Here is a 23,433-nt window from a genome sequence, read left to right as displayed (position 1 = left end):
GATAAAATCACCAGGGAGACGCCTGGTCCTGGTGCTTCTGATTTGGAAGTTTATTAATTGCTGATTTGGCTTGTTTAGGAGGTAGAGGCCCACTGAAGCCGTCTGTTTCTCCTTTGTGAGTCTGGTAGATCGGTTCTTCCTCTGTGCTATCGCATTTGTGGGCAGAGTCTTTCATAGACGCCTTTGTCATCTTAATGTCCGTGGGATCAGTAGCGATGGCCCCTCTTCCATTTCTGATTTAGAAACTTTTGTCTTCTCTGTTTTTTATTAGTCTGGCTAGAGGTTTATCTATTTTATCGATCTTTTTAAAAAGTCAGCTTTGGTTTTGTTGACTTTATTGATTTCCTGTTTCTAGCGTCAGTTTAACAAGCTCTGTGTGTGGCCACCCATCTGCAGTGGCTGCCTGACCAGGCTGGGCAAGGTGGGTCCTTCCCTCTACCCTGGGAGGCCGTGGCTGGGGGTCAGGAGATGCTGCCCAGGCAGCTCTCTGTGTGACCTGGCAGAGTGGCTTGTGACCCCGGAGTAGGCCTGGCCGGGTGTCTTTCCCCCAGCAGTATGCAGGCAGCACCCAGGAGGAGATCCAGCACCCAGGAGACTGCATGTCTCTCCAGCAGCCGGGTGTGTACCCCAAAACTGGGACTCCTCACCCTGCTGGATTCACAGATGCACATGCTGCTGAAGGGCACGCTGGGACTGAGTTGCCCGTGTGCCCGGGGAGGGGAAGCTCCAGGGAGATGGACTGCGCACTTCACGCTCAGCCTCAGCCTCAGAGCCTGGCAGCTGCCCGCGAAGCCAGCAGCCCGGAGACCAGATGCACCCATCTTTCCTCCACCATCACTGGGTTGCTCTGTAATAAAGGAACTAAATAAATCTGGGAAAGCAGCAGGCGTTCTGGCATAGGGACTGCTCAGAACTGCAGTCAGCAGGATTCTTATCCCCCGACCCAAGAAGCAAGATGGCAGAGGGACGAATGGGTGGCAAGATGTGCTAGCTGTGACCAACTGCTCTTTGCCTCAGTTTCCCCACCTGAGCAGTCATGAGGTTTGAATGAGTTGGCATTTGCTGGGAACCATACCTGGCATTAGGTGGGCAGATTGCTGATTCTTCTAATCCAGATCCTCAGGGCTCTCTGCTCTTCGTGCAGGTTTCCCAGCAAGTGAAGCAAGTTAAACAGGAAGTTGGCCTCCTTAGGCCCTCTCACCCCGGCCTGGAGTCAAATGGAACATCTTTAGTTCCCATGTGGCTGAGGTGGGAAGCGCAAGCTCTATTACCCCACAAGCAGGCAGGGTGGTGGGGCCCGCATGGCACAAGTGGGCCATGGGTCAGTCAGGCTCCAGTGGGGTAGAGAAGCTTCCACCAGAGGCCGGATTTCTCCCAGCTCCTTGGACTCCATGCTGTGGACTCCGCACACTCCTGAGCTGTTGTTGCCCTGTCCACCCATATGGACAGGATGTCCTGGCCCTTTGTTGGGCCCAGGGCCATCTGGAGAGAGAATCTGATGTTCAGGGCAGATGGGCAGGAACAGTGGGCACTGTGTATGTATGTGGGCAAGGCCATACCTCACCCAATGGCCCCGGGCCCGGCCATGGCCAAAAACTCTCAGACCACACCAGAACCCCAAGAAAAGCAGGTCTAAATCAAGGGAGAGGCAAGGCCCCTACTTTTTACTTCTCCCCTTCTAGCCTCTCCTCAGTTCTCCAGGCCTGTGGAGTCGTTGTCCTCCCGGGCACGGTGTGGTGTCTCAGGCTGAGGGTCTGTTGCAGTTTAGAGCATCTGGGTTCTGGAATGCTCTTTGGTGAGGAGTCAGTGGGATTTGCCACATCACAGCAGAAAGGCATAGCTCAGGCAGGCTGGCCACGAGCCACAAGAAAAGCCCACTTGTGCTCTGTGAACAGCCAGGCTGTGAATATTCATGTCAACATTGGACTTGCAAACGCCGGCAATTTAAATATCATCAGTGCCTGTGTCCGTCTTTTGGAGAAGATCTGTCAGAGAAAATGCATGTTGATTACAGTCCTAGTGGAGGGAGACAAGGGGTCCTGTCCCTGCACAGCCGCCAGCGAGGCCTCTCACCCACACACTGCCAGGAGGGTGAGAATTGGTGCTAATTAGGAGGGAATGAAGCTGCTAATTCCCTGGGAAGCCTCAGCTGACAGGAGGGCCTCCTCGCTGGGGCCCAAGAAGCCTCCCCGGGGCGGGGCCCTCAACTGGAATCCAAGCTCCATTCCAGCTGTCCAGGCGGAAGAGAGCAGTCCTAGACGCCTCAAGGCCGTTGTTCCTGCCGCTCACGGTGACCCCTGGAGGACCAGCATCTGGAGGGAGAAGGGGAGAAGGGAGATGGCTCTCAGCTGAGGAGGGAGGGAAGGCTCTGAGCTGGGAGCAGAACTCCAGAGGAGTGAGCACCATGTGCATGGCAGTGGTGCACCCTGCGTGATTCACCCTGATGTCTGAGCGCAGGTGCTCGCATCCGGGAAGACAGGAAAGGCAGCGCAGCACTACGCCAGGGCTCGGAGGGGGAGCCCTGCCCTGCGAGCAGGCCTGCTCGGTGTGCACGCCGGCTGGCCGTGGCGTCATCTGTGACCCCCAGGCGCCCGACCCCTTTGCACTTCCTGTCCTGGGCTGACCTTGAGGCCTGGGGTAGAGGCTGCAAGAGAGGAGGGGAGGAGCAGAGGGAGGCAGCAAGATGGAGGACGGGACTTTGGGTGCTTTCTGTGCAGCAGCCCCCAGCCCCTGCTCCTGGCACATGGTGCAGCTGGCTCTGCCGGAGCCTGCTGTGTGGCCTGGGCTTCACAGTGACCCAAGAGGAGGCGAGCCTGGCTTCCCAGAGGTGCAGCCGCTCCTCGTCCCTGGCACTCTTCTCTAGTGCGCTTTTGCGCGAGTGTGCTGGGAGACAATGACCCACTGGCTCGTGCAGACCCGGAGGCCCAGGTCTCTGCTGACAGTGCCTGGGCCAAGCACAGACCAGGGGGGCCAGAAGACCGTGTACCTGGCCAGGGGCAGCTCCATGGGAGGGTGGGATGCACACATGGTCCCCAAGGGTGGAGCCCCCAGCACCACGGGGATTGAAGAGTTGGTACAAAAGCGAGAGTGTGCAGCGTCTCATTGCTACTTTTGCGTGTTCAAATGATAATAATTTGGATTTACACGATGAAAATTGTTTCCACCTGTTTGCACTTTTAAGGTCCGACTATCTGACATTTTGAAGTTTGTGATAGCCTGTCTTGCTTCTCCCTCTGCCTTGGACAGGAGCTGCCCATCTGCACACACACTTGTGTGTCCTTACAGGGTTCAAGGGCCTGCTGGGGTGCCTCTTACTAGTGCTGGACCCCGTTTTGAGTGGCACAGACACAGTCCAGCTCCACACGGCCCTGGGCGAGGATGGATAGAGCCTCGGAGTCAGTGCGGCCCTGTGCAAGTCGTGTGTGAGAGCTAAGGAGAGAGCTGGGCTCCTCCCTCCTGCCGCTCCAGCTCAGGCAGGGCTGGGCACCCCATCACCTCTTCTGGGTGCCCTGCTGGTCCTCAAGAGAGGGGCAGCACTGGGCCCCAGAGGAGCCTGCCTGGAGAAGCCAGCCCAGCTGGCTGCACCACACAACACTGCTCCCAGTCAGCCCCATTCGTAGCCCTCAGACTGTGTGATGGGGGGCCGCCCTCAGACTGGGGGCGCTGATGGAAGGCCCAGCCGCAGCCAGGAGAGAACAATTGCCTCATTTGCTTCTCTCAAAGCCTGGTGGTTTTTAAGCAAGATTGCATCTCTACAACAAAAACTCCAACATATGGCCTCAAAACACAGTCTGACAAATGAACCGATTATGTCTTTGTGACAAGCTCGTTATCAAGTGGAAAATTAGGTTCTTTTTATGGGTGGGGAAGGATGCAGAGGGAAGTGTCCCCTGGGGTGGTCACCACCCTCCTGCACTGCTGCTGGAGGACGGCACTGCCAGCCCCTCCCAGGCAGGCAGCAGGTGCAGGGCCAGCCCCCAGCCCTGCTAGCAAGTGCAGATCCCTGCCCTGTGGGCTCTGGTAGAGGAGTCCACTGCCTCCAAAGCAGCATCACAGGACGGAAGGGACACTGGGCTTAGGGGACAGTGGCAGAGGAGTGGAAGACATTCATTACTATTCTGCTTCCTTGAAGGGTCTGACTCTCTGTCTGTATCCAGCCAGTTCCTTCATGGCCAAGAGTTGTGCTCATAGGCAGGCGATTGCTGCTTAAATCTGTTCATTCTCGCCCCGCAGTAGGAGCCAGTGTGTGGTGAGTACGAAGGCCGCTCTGAAACTCCCTGCAGCGTAGGTCCAGAGTCAGGAGCTGGGATCTGCTGAGGCTCAGGGGCCAGATGGAGTTGTATGAGGGGGCTGTGGGTGCCCAGGAGGAATCCTTTAATCGTGAAAATGCAGCATTAGCTCAGCCCAGCACTGCTGTGTGTTTTGTCTTGTAACCTGTGGTCTGGGAGAATCTGTAGACCAGGGCCTTTGAGTGCCTTCCAGTGGCCATTCCAGAGCTGTGGCGGGAAGCTTGTCCTGCTGGGCAGGCTCTGGCACTGCAGGACAGGGCCTCCGGTGCAGACAGAGCTGTGCAGGTGGCCCAGGCCTTCCCTGCCTTGGAGCCAAGCACCCAGGGCTGCAGTTAGCATCTGGTGCATGGGCAGTGGAGACACGGGTCAGCACCAGGGGCAGCCAGAATCGGCCCCTGTTGTGCTGGGCCCCTCAGCCTGCCTGGGGCTGCAGGACCGGTGTTTGTGCCTTGTGTTCTCCTCTCCTGTCCTGTGGCACTCGGCTGAGGGTGGCTGGAGGGAGGCTGGGGGTCGCCTGGGACTGTTGTCTGCTCTGAGTTCTGCTGAAGCCAGAAGGACCTCCTTTCACATACTCCTGGGTTGTGCTTGACAAGGCATCCTGGTGGGCGTGACCGGTGACACTGGTGGGAATCAGGATGCCGAGGGCCTACAGGAAGAGGGGCTGCTCAGCAGCATTGGAAAGAGTCTCTGCGGGGACACACACAAGACGAGACCCCTCCGACTGTCAGGTGAAAGAAGCCAGGAGCAGCTGCTGGCCCAGGAGACAGAGAAAGCTTGAAGACACACAGTGGTCTCTCCAGAGTCCACTTGCCGCCTGCACCGCCAAGAGCATCGCTGGAGGGGGCGTCCCTGCTCAGAGGCTACAGACAAGGCCAGGCCAGCTGTGCCCTTTTCAGTGAAGACCCAAAGCTGCACAGCGTGCTGAAACCTGCACTCTGTCTGTTGATGCTCTTGCAGAACCAGGGCCACAGGACTGGGCCCCTTGGTGGGGCAGGGAGTGGAACAGCCAGTGTTCGACCTGGAGAGCTGAGGTCCTCTCGGTGTTGCCACCGTGTCTACCTTCACTGGCTCCAGCCCCCCGCCGAGGCTCCCCAGTGCAGGCTGCCATCCATGCCCCTCAGGCCCCTGGCTCTCACTCTGCGCCCGAGGCAGAGCATCCTGAGCACAGAACTGCACCTGCCTCCTGCTTGACCCTCCCTGCTTCCCAGAGGCCCCAAGGCGAGCCCTGGCCTCCCTGCTCCCCGACCCTGCCTGCCCCTCTTGTGCCTGCCTCCTTGCCCCAGGGTCCGTGTAAAGCTCCCTCCTCTGCCAAGAGCCCACCCCTCAGACTGCCTCTTGTCTCACGCTGGCCTCTGTCACTCCCTCCACAGCTCTTCCTCTCATTGCCATGTTGGTCTATCAGCTCCCCACCTCTCTGCGCAGGTCCCGTGCATACAGCATGTGCTCGGAAACGCACGGGAAGGTTAGGCAAAGTGAACCTGGGCACCAGAGGGCAGGGACATGGATGGGCAGAGTGGCCCATGCCCGGCACCCTTGAGTGGGCAGACAGGAGGCAGATATAGCCAGTGACTTTGGAGATATTCCAAGGAAAGTGGGAAGCCTGCTTCCTGCTCAGCTCTGCAAGGATGGTCTGTGCTGTGACATGGCTTCACTTCCTAAAACCACCTCTACTGCCTCCACACTCTTGAGGGGGGAAGGATGAGCTTCTGGTGAAACCCAGGGAGAGGGCTCGACAGGGCCAAGAGCCAAGGCGACGGGTGTGCAGCCCTGGGCACTGGCCTCCTCTTTCCCAAGTGGTGGGATGGGCAGGGGTCAGAGCCAGTGGTGAGCAGGGCCCCAGCACAGCTTGGCCATTGGCTGCCCTGGGCAGCAGAGTCTGCCCAGTGCGAGGAGGGAGCATGCTCAGGGCCATCTGGCAAGACAAGCGCTGGCCTGCCTGACCTCCACTCTGCGCTGTAGGCCAATCCCGGTGCTTCTGCCCTCCGCAGCCCATCTCCCACACATGCACGTGGAGAGGATCGCAGTTCCCATGCTGTGCCATTCATAAAGTGGAGAAGCCTGTCTGCTGTTGCAGAGAGGCCCGTGACTGCAGAGGACAAACGAGGGCCGGCCTGACGCTGTCCAGTGGCTTTGCAGGAGAGGGAGGGACGGTCTTTAGCTTGAGGGCAGCAGGTCCCCCGTGACTCTTGTGTCACCGCTTGCTCTGAGTTTATGGCTGCTTCCATGTCCTCCACTCAGGACCTCAGTGTCCACGCCAGCCAGTTCTGAGCAGCAGCGGCGATGGTCGCGCTCTGTTTTAGAGTTGCACCCCCACCTGCCCAGGCATGAAGTGTCACACGTGGGGTGGGGGCAGGGCCCGGTCCTGCCCCAGTCAGGGCAGCTGTCCACGCAGGAGGCTCTGAAGGGTGGTGTTGTGGCTGCTGCAAGGTCTCCTCCCTCACACTGGCCACCCAGCGCCCCTTCCGGTGGGCAGGTCGACCATCTCTGTCTGAAGTAATCAGATTCACCTAGGCAGGGACGGAGCACTAATTCTATTGAACCGCGCCAAGATGCTGAGTGGAGCCAGATGTCCACGGGGAAGCACGGTGGCCAACTTTGCCATGGATGGTAATTAGACATTGGGAGGAACAGGATATTTGCCCACACAATTGCATAGTAAGGAAACACACTGGAAATTGTGGGGCCGGAGAGACAGCTGCTGGCGACAGTGGGAACCAGAGAACAGCACCGGGACTTGGTCACAGGGCGGGGAGCGCAGATGCTGGGTGCTTCTGTGAATGTGCGTCTGAAATGCAAAGCCAGTCCTGCTGAGACTACGGCTCCCCATGGGGGCCCTGGCCTTGTGGAGCTCGGATGTGCAGCTGAGGGCTTTGCCCAACTCCCTGGGAACCCACAGCCAGTCCCACAGGCCCTCCAGATCTTCTGGCAGGGAGCAAAGAAATTTGAGGGTAGTAGTTCAGCTTTTATGAAGGGCCTAGGCTAAGGCTCCTAACACTTAGTAAGTATGTTCACCCCACTGTTAATCCTGGAATCAAATTAGTGCCTTGCATTTTAGCAAGATGCAAACAAAAGACTTATTAGCAACCTGATGGTGTTGGCTCGTGGTTTGGAGACCGGGTGAGCAGAAGCTGGTTATTACATGTGGGAGCTGCCATGCAAGACGTTCTTCTCCACAGATGGGGTCACTGTCAGCCTGAGGGCAGAGAAAGCTCAGCAGAGCACCCACAGACCATGAGTTTCTGGGCAGAGAAATGTGTTCAGTGTTAGGCCATCCGCGAGGTTCCTTCCTGTCCGATGCTGCCAGGCCCTGAGCTGAGTCTGTGCCTGGGGCAGAGCCATGCCGCTTGGTTGTGGCTCTGCAGTGCTGCTGAGCCTTCAAGGATTTTGCAGCCCTGTTTGCTGCTGCTTAGCAGACACCCCACAGGTCTGAACATGCTAATGGGCTTTTTGGCTGGCAGATATCTGAAAGCATAGCAGACACACCTTGATGGCTAGCTCCATGTGCTGATGGCTTGGGTCCCTTTTTAACAAGTACAAGGAAGACAGAAAAGCAACCTGCCATCCCCTCTCTAGTTAATGAGGCACTTCCAGAACTGTACTGGGGCTCTGGACCGAAGCCAGGCCCTGTGCCTGCCCTGCTGTGCTGAGCCCAGGGAGGGCCCTTCCCAAGGCTCCACACTGGTGGAGGAGGGCAGGGCGTCAGAAAGGCCATTTCCTAATGCGGCTGAGGCCTCCGGGCTGTTAGTGGTCTCCCAGCAGCCGGACTGGTGCCAGGCCTGGAACACAGCCGGGTGCAGACAGGATGTGACTCCTGATCTTCCAAGTTCATGTTCACGCAGAAGCCCCAGCCATCAGAAGGGAAACGGTTCTACCTCCCACGCCCAGGGCCGCTGGCTGCCCAGCAAGGAGGGGACAGCAGCCCTGCAGAGATCACAGGCTGCTCACCTGCCCATCTTGGAGAAGGGGCTGGAGGCCTCGTGACAGAGCCCTGCTCTAGCCCTGTCCCTGTCCCCTTCCAGGCTCTGGCCCACACCCAGTCCAGCCCCTCCCTGAGCAGAGCGCGCCGCTGTCCGTGGTGCTGAAACCCACCTCTCCCTGAGGCTTTGGAAATCTTTGGACTGTGACCCCAGTCTGTGGCTTAGCCTCTCCCAGAAATCCCAAAGCAGAACAAAAAGACAAGAACTAGGTGTAGGTAGTGGAGTAAAGGAAGGAAGGAGGTAAACAGAAGCTGCTGGGTAGTTTTTAGCCCAGGAGGCGCCCAAGGACTCACAGCCTAGATGGTCTCAAAACCTGGCAGCTACCCCAACAAAATGCCCTTTGGGAAGTGAGGTGGGCTGTGCCTGCCTCTCTCACTTGTGAGGACAAGGACCATGTGCCCTGTCTGTCTGGCTCATGTGTCCACTTGAGAGTCTTATGACACAGGTAGTAACAGTTCGGGCTGTGGACTTGAACACTTGTGTTTCTTCCAACATAAAATGAGGGCACTGTAGTTTACCTCACAGACTTGACATTGTGCCCATGAAGGGCACATAGGGTTGAGTTGGTGTCCGGCTTCCACAAAGCAACCCAGAGTGGTCACCCAAGGGTATGCTATCAGCTAGAAAGCGGAAGTTACATGGATCCCAACATTATTCCATTGTTGATCCCAAATGCACACATGAGCTGTCAGAGAGTAGAATGGATCAGGAATAGCCACCAAGAATTTGCCAGGAGCTGCACTGTTCCTCTCCTTCCCTGCAGTGCCTCTCAGACACCAGGATGACCACAGGTCTCCCTAGATGAGAGGCCCTGTCTTCTCCCACTCCTCTGAGTGTTGGCTCAGAAATGCCAGTTTCTCCAGGTCCATGGCTCCCTTCCTGAAGGCCCCAGCTGGGGTTCTCATGGGTCAGGAGGCTGCTGCCGAGAATGCAGTGCTCCCTGTTGCCCTGTTTCTGTTTCCAAGCTACTCCACAGTGGTCATGTGTGTCCCTGCTGTGCAGCAAGTCCCACAGCTTTGGCTCCCAAACCATGCTGGGCATGAGCTGGACGCCTGTGGGGTGATGGGGGGTTCGAGTGGGTGCAGCAGCCGGGGCTGCAGGCCCAATGCATCACAGCTGATCAGGCAACACAGGTTATTCTCCCACTTCTGCTGTCTCAGAAGAGTCACTGATGCCTCGACATTCAGTGTTTCTGGAATCCATTGCGTCGTCATCCTGGTCTCAGCAGCAGTGGAAGTGAGAGGTGGGGAGCAGCGAGAACCCCGAGAAGCTGTCCCATGCCAACATTTGCTGAGAGCTCCTCCCTCGGGGTCTGTCCAGGCCTGACGGGCCGGTCATCCCATCAGAGTCCTCTGCCAGGCCAGCCGAGGTGGCCCCAGCAGTCACTGTGGCGGAGTGGTGAGCAGCTGGCCTCTTCACTTCCTGCAGCCTCAGTGGCTACCCTGCAGCTCCTCTAGGTTTCACAAACATCCTCAGCAGTGTCCTGTACCTTCCTACTCACCTTGGGCTGGCTCTGAGCTCTGAAGCATCCAGTGAATTGGAGCTGTCTCTTTGTCTACACACAATGGGATTCATTAGCAAAAGCTCCAGTACAAGATAAGTGATTGTTCTGCAGAGTATGAAATAGGGTGAGCAGGTCCAGGCGTGCTCAGGGCCATGTCAGGCACACTCCTTCTGGCCAGGTGAGCCTTTGCCTATTTGCAAACATGCTCTGTGCAGCCCATCCTTGCAAGCTCAGACCTATTGCCCAGAGGCCATGCCCCTGACCAGCTACCAGAAACATGATTCCTTTTTATTGTTTAATCCCATTCATCAACCCCCCTCCTTCCCACAAAAGCACAAGTGCAGGGAGGACAGAAACCTGGCTGCCTTAGTCCTTGGATCAACCCATTCCAGCTTTCCAAGCTGAAGCCCTGTGGCCAACCTCGCCCACCACTTTGCGTGCCTTGATGTCAACCCTGGGTGTTGTGAAGGATGCTGCAAAGGCTCCTGGGTGCTTGAGGCAATCGGGTAAGCACCTACAGGCCCTTCTTTTTGAAATGGGAAAGCTGAGTCCTACAGGCTATTCAGAACCTGTCTGAGGTCACAGCAGGCCAGATGACAGGCTGTCTGTGCATCTGGGGTTCAGGTCCCCACCCCAACTTCCAGTTGTCCCAACCCTGAGGTACTCTGGTGCTTCCCAGAGGCCCCACTTGGTACTCAGGAAATTCCAGTCCAGAGCTGAGCCAGAGGGAGGGGCTGCTTGCAGCCAAGGGAGCAGAGAACTAGGGTGTTCCTGGGCTTGTCGTGTCTCAACTGCAGTCACTGTTCCCCCGGGGCCCTCTCCTTGGGTCCCACCAACCCAGCTTCTTAGACCTGGCCCCCGAGGCCCAGGCTCAGGGCTGCTCAGCACCCAGAGCCCAGAGCCCAGCAGCCAGTTCCTACCCAGGGGTGTTGGTGCCCAGGACAGATGCAGAGGGACAGACAGATGGAGGTCAAAATGTAGGGGAGAGATGGAGACACCAGAGACAGAGAGGTGAGCCATGCCAGGTGCCTGACCTGATCCAGCTGGCTGTTGATCCCATGCCATGATGAGATGGCCCTTCCCACAGCCAGCCCTGGGCACGCACGGTCCCCGCCTCTCTCCTGCTCCTACCCATGTCCCTCCTGCAGATCAGAGCCCACGAGCCAGCCCACACAAGTCCCCCAGAGTATGGAGGTCCCTCTGCTCCCTCTAGAGGCATAGCACAAGGCACTGTGGGTGCTGCAGCCTGAGTGTGATGGCACAGGCACCTCTCCAGCCAGCCAGCATGCCCCTGAGCTGATGAATCAGTGAGACGTTTCCCTCCAGGCCACCCTCTGGCTGGGCTGGGCTACACAGAAGGGTCAGAGGTGGACACTCAGCCTGGGAGGGGCATGCCCTGCGGGGTCAGAGAAGGGTTAGTGGGTTAGGGGCGCCGGGGCCTGGCAGCCACCATGCTGACTCCTGCTGCTGTCTCGTCTCCTCCTCAGGCCTCTGAGTTTGTGGGACCTTCTGCTGGGGCAGCTCAGGGCCCCACAGGCTCCTGCACACCATGGTGTCTGAGGTCAGATTCGTCCACTAGCCAGGGTCTCCCCGAAGCCCCAAGCCGTACCCAGCCAGGCAGCCTCCAGCACTGCCTTGTGTTTATAGCTCACTGTAGGTTTTTCTGCTTCATCAGTGTCTGCTGCCCTGGAACCCAGGCTTTCTGCAGTGAGCAGGGAAAGAGAGAGAGGGAGGGATGCTAAAAAGCAAAGACAGCATCAGCGGGAATCAGAGGTGAAAGAAGAGGTGTTACAACCAATGCTCCAAAAGAAAAAAGAATCAAATATGCTCCCGTGAGCAATTAACCACACGTGAAGGAGGTCACCTAGCAAAACCACACAGCCAGAACTAAATCATGAGGAAGGAGAGAAATCTGTAATAATCAAAGAGACCAACTCTGTAATCAACAACCTTCTAACAAAGAAAAGGCTAGGAAGGCCAGGGATTTATCTCAGTGGCACCACGCCTGCCCCAAAAGTGCAAGGTCCTGAGTTTGATCCCTGGTACCAAGAAAAACCCAAAACTCCCAGCAAGAAAAACTGCAAGTCCAGGAGCACTGGCTGCAGGGACAGCTGGATCCTGACATCACGAAGTGCTCATCTGTTGCCTGTGCTGGCTTCATACTCAGTCAGGCAGGGCCCCTTGGGGGAAAGGGAAAGGGTGCAGTGGCCACACACACAGGCACCTGCTCAGCGAGCCCAGAGCAAGGTGGATGTTCAGTAACGGCCTGGGCAGAGCCTCACTGGACAAATGTGATTGGTGCAGGGATGAGTAGTGGCCTGCATTTGCCCAATGGGGGCTGGCCCGTGCCCTTCGGAATGTGCTAATTGGCCAGCTCAGGTTCCATTTGCGCTTGTGTGGAGTGCTGTTTTTAGGGGAAGGAGGGCTAAGGAGCAGGCCTAGCATCCTGCAGTCCAGGCTGGCCAGCACTACCACGTGTCCCCCTTCTCCCCCTGCTGAGATACGGTCTTGATCACGGGTCACGCTGTGTCTGATGGGAGTGCAGTGGTCCGAGGGTTCCGAGCCTCTGTCTGCAGTGCTTGGGCACGTGGAGCCTAGGTGAGCTGAGGCCTCCCCTTCTCTGGAGGCCCCGAGCGCTTGCTTCCTGAGTGGGGCCAGGCCTGCAGAGGCGCCTCGGCCAGCACCCGCAGAGCAAGCCTGCCGTGTCCGAGAGACCTCTGGCACTTCAGTGGCTATGCCACTGCCTGCAGTCATGGGGCACAGCGGTGCTGGCCCTCAGGCAGGACGGGCAGTTCTCACGGGGACTGGCGGGCCATGCCCTCAATTGTCCCGGGAGCATCCCTGACGCACTTTCCTCCTCCACAGCTACGGGGCAGCTCTGGCCGCCCGGAGTTGGCAGGTACCCACGGGGGATGCTCAGCTGGCAGCAGAGATGGGGCCGGGCTCAAATCCACCTGAGCCTTGGGCGGGGACTCACCTTGCTAGGTGTGGCTTCCCAGATGCAGGGCAGATGTGGAGGTTGGAGCTGGGGGTGCGGGCACTTTCCTGCCTGGAGAGGCAGCGAGCGGGGCGGGGGTCTTGCTCCATCCGGCTGAGCGGTCTGGGGCAGCGTGCAGCCCCTGGGCTTGGCCTCCTGGAGCATTCAGGGCCTGTGGCCAGGACTCAGAGTGCCCGGCCTCTGTTCAGCAAGGTCGCCGGAATCTGAGTGCCCACTGTGCAGTGGGACCCTGCTGGGCTTCCGGCGGTGCTGGGCACCGGGTCAGGGCAGCCGCTCTCCAGGCCCCACCCACAGAAGCAGCGGGTGGGGCAGTGGGCGTGGGGCTTCTGCCTGGCTGGCTGCTCATCTGTGCTCTCTCTCTCAGGTCAACACCTTCACGTCCTTCGTGTTCCCCATGGCGGTCATCTCAGTCCTGAACACCGTCATCGCTAACAAGCTGACCGTCACGGCACGCCAGGCCGCCGAGCTGGGGACGCAGCCCGGCACATTCAGCATGTCCATTGAGCCCGGCAGGATTCAGGCCCTGCGGCACGGCGTCCGGGTGCTCCGTATGTAACTGGGGCCCTGGGGTGGGCCGGCCAGGGTCCCTAACCTGGGGGGGGGGTCCGGCAGGACCTGGGGCGTGCTGCTCTCTGTGTATCCACCATATGCCTGGCAGGTCTGCTGGGCACTGGCTCTGGCCCAGCATCTCGCTCACAGATGTAAGGGCAGTGGATGGGTCAGCACTGCATGGAACAGGGCTCCAGGGAAAACCAACTGCCTCTAGTGACCAGTGGGAAGAAGAGAGAAAAATCGACATCACCAAGCCTCACAGCTGTGGGGAGGCTCTCTGGGAGGTAGTGTCCAGCCCTTCTGGACAAGGAGCAGGTCTTGAAAACAAAGCAGCAGGCAGGGGTGTGCCGTGCAAAAGTCGTGTGGTCATCAGGTACTTGGGAAGGAAGCTAGGCAGAGGGACAGGCCATTTCATGGGGCCCACACAGCCTCAGGAAACAGTGGCTTTGTCCAGGTGTGATGAGCAAGTCTCAGGAGGGACAGAAGCTTTTTTATTCTGTGTCCTGTGGTGTGCACTTTCACCCGCTAAAGCCTCTGGCTTGGAGCCCTTCCTGGTCCTGGCACCCTGTGGGCTCCAAGCTGTGGCCTTGGGCAGTCAGCTGGCTGTGCCACCGCTGTGCTAAGCATCCTTTGGGGATCCAGCCCCATGGCCGGGGCAGAGCAGGAGCAGGGGTCTGCATGGGTGGCACCCTCTAGGGACTGGGGCAGGAGAAGGGCTTATTCTCCCCATAGTCAGGCCGGCAGAGCCCATCTGGTCTCCACTGCCCTCCCAGGCCCTGAGGCAGGGCTGGGCCAGGCAGACGAGCTCCTGACCTGAGCTGCTGTCCCAAAGTTGTCTGCGCAGATGCTGCCCGCCCCCTCCAGGACACACCTGGCCCGGCCCCCAGAGCTGCACCTGCACCGTGCCGTGCGCCGGGGCTGCCCCAGAGCCCACTGCTGGCCCTTCCTGTGGGGCTGCCTGGCCTCCAGGCCTGTCGCTGTCTCGGCCAAGTTTCTGCCACCCCCACCGGTCTCCCGGGCAACAGAGCTCAGGCATGAACACCGGCCCCTGCCCGTCGTCCTGTCCCATGCACCCCAGTGGCTCTTGCCTGCTGGGCCCTGGCATGGCTCTGCCCAGGACACCACCACTTCCCCCGAGTGTCTGGGTCTCTGCCCCAGAAGAGACTATTGATGACCTCACAGTACAATCTAGGTGCCCCATCCAGCCCGATCCCACTGTCACAGCTGAATCCCCTCAGCCCCCAGGGATTCACCCGAAGCGATCAGCCAGAGCTGACTGGGGTGACAGCCACTGGGGTACAAGAGCAGCACCCCTCTGGGGCCCAGGCACCTCAACTCTGCTTCCAGGGAACTTGAGAGACTGCATTCTTAGCAGACTTTAGTCTCCTCAGGCAAGGACAGCCTCAAACCAGCAGAGCTTGGGGGCCCTGGTCCACCCTGCATCCTGCCAACGGGGAGGTGGGAGCCCCGCCTGGCTGTGTGCAGTGACTCGGGGCACGGCCTGTCACCCTGGGCTCTGGAGCCTTCTGCTTGGAGGGAGGCGCCCAAACAGTTTTCCATCTTTTGTTTTAAAAATTGTGGCTAAAAGTTATATAACATGAGCTGTACCGTCTTCGCCTAGCTTGGCGCACCGTCGGGCACAGCCCCACCGCTGTTCGGTGTCACCCGCTCAGCTCTGGGTGCATTCGGCCTCCCTCACCCCTCCCTCACCCTGCCACTGCTCACCACTCGCAGTCCCTGCTGGTCCGACTCGGGTGCGGGTCCCACGTGAACAGACACCTGCAGGACCTGTGCTCTCTGACTGACCATGAGGTCTTCGGATCTCATCCAGGCTGAAGCATGTGTCGGAACCGCCTTCCTCTCCGAGCGGACCGGGCTGCTTCCCCTTCCCCTCTTCCAGCTGTGGGGTGGGCGTGGACCCTGCTGTCCCGCTCCGGCTGGGGGTCCCCTCCCACCGAGGGACCGCTGGGTCCTGTGTTAACACTGGTTTTTTGAGGCGTGGTTGAGCTGTGCTCTCCAGCAGCTGCCCGCCTCGCTTTCCCAGCCCTGCTGTCTGATTTGGAGCAACCATGCCGGGCTTTCGTTTTTCAGGGATGAGCGTTGTTGGGCAACTTCTCGGGGCCTTGCGGCGGCTTATGCAGACTCTCGGTGTCTGTCCAAGTCCCCTGTCTGTTTCTGAATCAAGCTGTTCACTCCTTACTGCCAGTTCTCCGCGGTTCTGTCTAAAGCTTGACGTTAGCGCTTGTAGACCGAGCCAGCCTCCGTGCCGGTTGCTCCCTTGGACACACAGACAACTCTGTCAACCGCAAGGTCCTATCTGTATCTTTCCCTCTTCTGCATTCGCTCACGCCCTGGAAACCATTGCATTCAAAGAATCACCAAACTCGGCATTCTGAAGTTTTTATGTTATGCTTTCTTCTGGAAGAGTCAGAGTCTCAAGTCTTCCACTCAGGTCCTCAGTGCAGTTTGGGTTGGTTTTGTCCAGGTGGGAGGGGAGGCCCAGTTCTGCAGCTCCGCGTGCACGTGGCCGGTGTCCAGCCCAGTGGGAAGTGACCGCACTCCCCCACCGGGCGTAGGTCCTTTGTGTGCAAGGGCATGTGCGTTGCTTTGTTCTGTGTCTGTCTGTCTGTCTGCCCTCACCCAACTGCTTTGATTACTGTAGTTTGGATGAAGTTTTGAAATCAGAAAGTGTGAGAACTCAAGCCTTATTATTCTCCTACAAGATTATTTGGGGCAGTCAAGTTTCCTTGAGATTCCTTATGAACTTCAGGATTTTTTCTATTTCTGAAAAAAAAGCCATGTGATTGATGGGGGTGTGTTGAATCTATGGATCATTTGTTTGTGGTGACAGCTTTAAGAATACTGTCTTCTAGGGCTGGGATTTGGCTCTGGTGCCACCATAAGCACAAGGTCCCAAGTTCGATCCCTGGTACCAAACAAACAAACAAAAAGAATGCTGTCTTGCAGCCCATGAATTTATAATGTGTCCCGCGTGTCCCTGTGGCCTGCGGCTGCCCCTGGGCCCGTGTCTGTCTCTCTCTGAGCGGTCTCCCTGTTCCTCAGGCGCCGTGGTCATCGCCTTCGTGGTCTGCTGGCTGCCCTACCACGTGCGCCGCCTCATGTTCTGCTACATCTCAGACGAGCAGTGGACCCCGTGAGTACTGGGCTCTGGGCAGGCGCCCGCAGCACGGCAGGCGGGGCCAGGGTGATGAGAACCCCTGGACCACGGGTGCAGTGCACAGCAGGCGGCCGCAGAGAGCCGGGAAGCAGCTGCAGCGGACCCTGAGAGCCAGAGTCGTGGCACTGGGCCTGAGGGCCTTCCTCACACACGACCAGCTGTAGGGTCTCTGCCACCCAGACCAGACGCACAGCACAGCGGGGACTCGCAAGGCCGTGGGGGAGGCAGCCTGCTTCCCTCTCTGGCTGTGGAGAGGCAGATTCTGCCAGGCGGGCTGCCGGGCAGGGGCCAGGCCCTGCCTGAAGGGGCCCCGTCCACTCGAGAGCGAGGTTAGAGCAGGGTCACACCTCCCTTGAGGAAACTCCCCAGGGTGCGGGGTGCCCCCAGCCACCTGCCTCCGCCAGCCAGGCCATCACTGGCGACTTCTGTGCACCCTGTGGATCCTGGGGGCCGTGGTTCTGAACACCTTTTCTTCCCAGGTTCCTCTACGACTTCTACCACTACTTCTACATGCTGACCAACACGCTCTTCTACGTCAGCTCCACCATCAACCCCATCCTCTACAACCTTGTCTCGGCCAACTTCCGCCAGATCTTCCTGTCCACCCTGGCCTGCCTCTGTCCCGCGTGGCGGCGCAGGAGGAAGAGGCCGACCTTCCCGCGGAAGGCCAACAGTGTGTCCAGCAACCACGGCTTCTCCAGCAGCACCACCCGGGAGACGCTGTACTAGGACTACGGGGACCCGCAAGGCCTAGAGGCGCTGCTGGGGCAGCAGCACCCCAGACCCTCGGTGGGGACAGCCGGCAGCCACTGGGTGCACCCCAGAGACCTGTCCCTTTCGGCTTCGCCCCTCAGCCCAGCCCTCCTCCCCCACCTTCCTCTCTCTCCTTCCCCTCCCCCTTTAAAAGCCAGAACCCGGAGACCGGTCCTTTCCCGGATCCAAGAAGGGCCTTGACGAGAGCAGTTAGTGCTCGGAGAGAGGAGGCAGCTTCCTTTGTTCCCAGACTAATGGATGTTTAGAGAGAAAGAAAAAAGGACATGAAAGAGTTGCTGGGCCGGCCCCTGAGCCGGGCCCTTCGGCACCCCCATCTCAACACTGCTGCGTCTGGCCCACCAGCTCCAAGAGTTCTAGAATTGCTGACCACATTCACCTCCCACCTCTGGTCCAGCCCGGGCCCAGGCACAGTGGCCCCGGGCCTCGCTCCCAGGCTTCTACTCCAGGCTTGGGCCTGAGCTGCTGCTGTTACCCCAGGCTGCCTGTGGCCCACAGAGGGACCCATGCTGTGATGTATACAAAAGGACAAAAGAGGCCTCCTGGGAGAGCCACACCTGGGCCTCCCGCTGGCCTGGCCCTACCTAGACTGACTCCCAGGACCTGCATGGACACACGGTGGGCAGATAGTGGCTCTTCCTTTCCCCGCCCAGGATGCACCCACGCACACAGCTGGCAGCCCGCCAGGCAGCGCTGGCTTCAGGGTGGGGCCTCAGAGAAGGGTCACACGGGCCAGGGGCCAGGTCCTCAGCAGGTGAAGACAGGACCGATGTCCAGGCACCCAGCTGGCCAGCAGCTCTGGGCTGAGACAGGCCCATCTGTCACAGCCGCCAGGCAGAGGCCTTGGCCCCCAGCTCCAGGCGCCGGGGAAGGCAGGCGCCTCCTCAGTCTCTAGCAGCCGTCTCCAAATAGGAAAGGAAAGGACCTGCTGGGCTCCCTGCTGAGAAGGTAGCCTGAGCCCTAGACCAGGCAGGGGCTGGAGCGGGAGTGGGAGAACAGGAAGGACCTGGACAGCAGAGTCTGGCCTGGAGAAGTGGGTGTTACAGTCTCAGCCCCCCACCCGCCCAGGAAGGAAACCAGAGGTGAACAGACGGCCTGTAGGACAGTGCTGCTGGGGTGCAGGGCCCAGTCCTGGCTGGGGCAGCTCCCTCTGGACTAAAGTGCTGAGTTGGAGGCCAGGTTACAAGTGCCACCCAGATCTGGCCACCTGGACGTGAACTGGTGTGGTACGTGAAGCCACAAAATCCCTCTGTAAGCCACATGACCCTCCAGGTCACCAGGGCGGGCCTGGTGCAAGTCAGGCCTGTTTGCTGACCCCAGGGAGGACCTCGGCCTCTAAGAGGCCTGCTGCGCCCAGCGCTGTTGGTTGAGGTCGGCGTGGTGCCCCCTGCTCAGTGGGTAGACTCAGAGTTTAGCAGATCCAAAGCCCTGAGGCAGGGCCTGGGCACCGGAGTCTGAACTAGCACTTGAAGTCAGGACCAGACAAGCCTGAAAAGACCTTGCCTTCCTAGACATTGAGAATGCCACGATTCCTCCTAGCCTCAGTTTCTCCGCCTAAGAAACTAGCACAGCCATTCTACCCTCTCAGCTGGCTGGGACTATCCTGGAGGACCTGGCTCAGAATGTATGCAAGGGACAGTCCCTGAGATGGGCAGAGCTGACCCCCTTCTACCTGGCCAGGTGCCAACGGTGCAGGTCAGCACGGAGGGTGTGAGTTTCAACACCGAATCCTTGTCACTGCTCTCTTTACACTTGTGTCCATGCGCCTGCAGAAACGGGTGCATCTGGACCGGCTCTGTGTCCTGGCTCCAAAGGCTTCACTCTGTGTGCTGAGCTCGAGCCCCAGGGAGTCCAGAGCCCCATGAGCCAGCGTGTTGACAAAGCCCATCGTGTGTCTCCAGTGACCCTCCGTGTTCTATCCCTTCACGTGGCAACCAGAGAGCAAACCCCTGTGTCTCTCAATAAAGGAGTCTGTGGACCCCCGACTCAGACTCTTCCTTACGGCCCTGGCGTATCCATCCTTTCCTTCACTCATTCCCTCCTCAGACAGGGGCTGCCGCAGCGGACAGCTGTCCACTCACCTCTCATCAGAACACGTGGGCATCGGCCCTGCTCCTGGAGAATGGGCCCTATCTGGGCCTCCCCCGCCACCCAGTGAGCCAAGAGCCCCCACCCTGTGCTTCCTCCTGTCAGAAATTTCTCCATGGAAGTTGACCAATGATTTTTAAATTCTGATTAAATTTTTAAAAGTAAAATCATTAGGGAAGAGAATGTAACACAGTGGTAGAGCACTTGCTTGGCATGTACAAGGCCCGGGCTTCCATGCCCAGCAGTACAAAAAAAAAAGTGTGAAATAAAATTTCATTCTCTTTAAAGAAGTCTGTCCAAGAGCAGGAGAAGGGCCAATGTTTTGGTGGAAGAAGGAGAGATCTGAGTATAACCCTGACAAACCTCTGGCTTCTGGGGCCCAGTTGGAGCAGTGCCTCTGAAGAAGACAGAGAAGAGCTGGAAATAATCCCGACAGACACTTTCCTGTCTTCTCTAAGATGCTAAGGAGCCTGGACTCAACTGCAGAAAACCTCCTACCCCACTGGCCCTCGGCCCTGCCAGCCCTCTGAGGCTCTCTGCCACCCACCTCAGGACCTCCCACTTTCTCGCAGTCCACCTGTGTCTCCGTGGCCCCGTCAGATGGACCACGGCCGGCGGGGCTCCCCGAGATCTCCCCATCCACGTTCTCTGCCCCAGGACCCTCCCACACCCTCTGACCTTCTCCGTCTCTCGCACCCAACTCCAGGGAGGAGGAAGAAGCCAGAACCGCTCTGAGGGCCACGGCGCGGGGGAGTCATGGGAAGATGTGTGAAGAATCCTGTCCACTTGCACCAGTGTTCAGTGGTGTGAGGAGTCACACATGTGCGCACACGCACCAATATGCACACCAGCCTTACAGGAACTGACGCCGAGTCATTGGCCTCCCTGCCCGACTCCCCACCCCAGATGCTTCTGCATGGGAGGGTCCTACCTCGCCCCTTTCCTGCCCTGCTCTGCCCTCCTTGCTGCAACAGATCCCCCGGCACAAGGCACAGCTGCAGGCCCTGGTCCACAGGCGAGGATGCCTTCTGTGGGCAGAGGCGGCCCCACAGGCCCCTGTCCCCCGGGTCCTTGGCATCAGAGGGTGGTCGGCAGCAGAGCCAGCAGGAGCCTGCCAGAGTCCAGCCGAGCACCTCCAGCCTGTGCAGCCAGCAGTCCTGGGCCCAGACTCTGCACCCTCAATGATCCGGACCACCGCACTCTCCCTGTGCGCCCTCCTTCACTCGTTCATTTCCCAGCCGGTGCTGCCCAGGCCCCTCTTGGACTGGTGTGGAGGTGAGGCTGTGAGGCTCAGGAGACAAGCTGACAAGAGCGCCAAAGGCATGCAGTGCTAACGGTGAGACTCCAGGCCAGGCAGCGTGAGACAGAGACGACAGGAAGCAGCTTTGACCGTCAGTCCCAGCCTGACTGCAGCCCCAGCCCACCCTGCAGGCCTCTGGGCTCAGCCCTGGTCCCAGGCCTGGACAGCGGAGAACAGTGGCTCCGTTGCCGTCACTAGGCCACGGGCAGAGCCTGGGAGCCACTTCTCTGTGTTTCGATACCTTTGAAGGAAGAAAAACCACCCGAGCTTCCGTCCCCAGAGAGCCCCTCCCCCACCCTTCCCTGCCACTCCCTGCAATTAAGATCTGAATCCCAGCTTTTATCGGAACACCATGGAAACCATGTCCTGGCGGAGTTTGTGGAAGGAGTGCCGCCAAGTGGGAGAGGGTGGGCCAAGGGAAGCGGGCCAGGTCAGAAGAGGCAGACAGGTGCAGGGCGCCCCGATGACAGCAGGGCTCTCCTGCTGCCACTCCACACAAGTTTGCAAACACCTGCACACACGCAGCACACATCACACATGCAGATACATGTGCGCACACACTCATGAACACACCTGTGCCCTGGACACATGAATCCATGGGAGTGGACACACGTATGCTATGCATAAACACACTCGTGTGCACGTGCAGACTCAGGCACTCTGTGCAAATGAGCATGCACACGTGCATGTGTACACACCCGGGCTTCACGGGACCTGCACCATTAGGGCCATTCCTTGGGTCTGGGAGCCCGGCAGGGGCACAGGGAGGAGGCACCCCCAGGCAGACACCGCCACAGGTGGTTCTTAGGGCCTGGGAGACCTGCTCTGCTGGGTTCCTGTCTCCCGCCTAGTTCAGTCAGTCCTCAGTGAGAAGATGAGGCCCTGCTCCAGTGCACAGGGCCCCGGGACCGCCCTCAGCCCTCGTCCACACGAGGAGGAACTGGATAGACATGGGCGCGCCTCACTCTGCAGACCATCACTCTGTCCACAGCTCGGACAGCTGCTCAGCAGGGCACCGGCCTTTATCTTCCTGAGCTGCTTGAGCACGGCTCCCTCCACGTGCCCTCCTTGCAGGTCCCTCTGGAATAAATAATCTGCTTACACTCAGTCCCAGTTTCAGACTCTGCGGCCAGAAAATGAGAGAAGATGTCGCACACAGTCCAGGTAGGGCAGTGAGAGGACAAGGCCCAGACGCCTAGGCCCTGGCACGGGGTACAGACAGGGCAGGAAGGAGGCAAGACAGAGGAGGGAGAGAGGATCAGGAGAGAAAGGAGGTTAAGGAACCAGGAAGGAACGGAGCAAGAGGCCACACTGATCTGGAGGAGAGGCCCAGAGGCAGCAGGAAGAATGTTCTAGGCCTCATCCAGACCCCACCCCAGGAGTAGGCCTCGCCCTGCACAGCCTCCTACCTGAAAGAGAAAGAACCATGGCCCCTGTGCAGACAGCTCAGGACCGGAAGTTTCCCTCATCCCTCTGTGAGCACTTTACAGGTGAGGAAACTGAGGCCTGGTAAGAGGGAGTGACCTGCCTATAGTCCGAGACGTCTCAGCACCAGAGCTAAAACTAAAACTGGAAACCTTCCCCATAGCCAGGCTGGAGCAGAGGCCCCGGAACATCATGGGTCACAGTGCAGGGCTCAGCCTGCTTCCCACACTTGCTCTGGGGCTGAGGTGCTTCCCCTTCCCCTTCTCAGACTCGGGAACTTCCCCAGACACCCCCACAAGCCAGAGGCACCCAGCCGGGGTTCCGGCTCCCCAGGATGGAAGGTCTTGCAGCCCACACACAGGGACCCAGGACATTGCTCCTGCCAGGGCCTTGGGCCAGACTCTGCCGGGGGCCAGAGTGGAACACCCACCCTCCAGTTGGGAGCAGGAGAGGTGAGGGTGCCAGGGACAGCAGATAGAGGAAGGGCCTCCGCTCTCAGGGGTCCCCACATGGGGGCATCTCTGCTGTTGGCAGTGTCCCTTGGCACCCTTCTGCTCTGCTCTGCTTCTCCTGGACTCTAGGTCTATGCTGGCCTTAGAGAGGGACAGGTCAGTCCCCTTTCTACTCCTTGGTTCTCAGCTGCCTCTGGCTGCCCTTCTGGGAAGGGTCAGGTCCCCAGGCTCTGGGTGGGAGGAGTTTGCCAGGCAAGATGGATGTTTGGGGAACTCCCCACATTGCAGGGACAGCTGTGCCCTTTGTTTCCTGACACGTCTTCTGGGGCTCGGAGCCCCCATGAGCAGCAGAGCCCGGCTTGTCTCAGGGAAGTGACAGGCCATCCTGGCATCAGCGCCGTCCCTGGCATGTCAGCCACAGGTCCTCCTGGGAAGGCATCAGCAGCCCCCTGAGCAGCACGCACAGGTGGGGTGCAGTCTATCCCGCCCCTCCTCCAGCCAGGTGCTGGCTCGCGGCCCCAGCCAGTGCTTTGTGTCCATTGTCCCATGGAAACCTCACCTGGACCCCACCTGCTGTGGGTGTTACTCTCCCCTCCACTTGAAATAACTTGGGCCTTCATCCTTCCATGGGGAGGCTTCTCTCCACCTGCCCAGAGCAGCAAGCTCTGGACCCAGTGACTGCACAGAACTGGTTGAAATCTCTGCTCTGGAGTTTCCTGGACGGGAGCTGTGGAAACTCAAGCTCCCCAGGAGCCCATTGTGGGAAAGCTGAGCTTTCATTTACGAGGCGTGGCCACGGGTCATTCTTGCCTTAGGAGCTGCGCTGCCTGTAAAATGCTGAAACTATCCGAGCTGGAGGAAGCTGGGAAGGCAAGACAGTGCTGCCCCAGGCAGGGCCA

The 23,433-nt window shown here is 59.0% G+C and overlaps 1 protein-coding gene across 1 annotated transcript in view; it reads left to right on the top strand.

Moving 5' to 3' along the window:
* Ntsr1 (neurotensin receptor 1) overlaps positions 1 to 19,305 on the top strand; it is a 43,873-nt gene extending 24,568 nt beyond the window's left edge. The window contains exons 3-5 of the mRNA XM_019209529.2: positions 13,133 to 13,316; positions 16,384 to 16,474; positions 16,978 to 19,305. Coding sequence (XP_019065074.2) covers positions 13,133 to 13,316; positions 16,384 to 16,474; positions 16,978 to 17,227 — 525 coding nt within the window. The 3' untranslated portion in view covers positions 17,228 to 19,305. The remainder of the gene's footprint in view (positions 1 to 13,132; positions 13,317 to 16,383; positions 16,475 to 16,977) is intronic.
* The last annotated feature ends 4,128 nt before the right edge of the window (positions 19,306 to 23,433 follow it).

This window comes from Fukomys damarensis, unplaced genomic scaffold (genome assembly GCF_012274545.1).
Source record: "Fukomys damarensis isolate Sample0158 unplaced genomic scaffold, DMR_v1.0_HiC HiC_scaffold_22, whole genome shotgun sequence".
NCBI lineage: Eukaryota > Metazoa > Chordata > Mammalia > Rodentia > Bathyergidae > Fukomys > Fukomys damarensis.
Note: the sequence above shows the minus strand (reverse complement) of the source record. Positions and strands in the feature narration are given on the sequence as shown.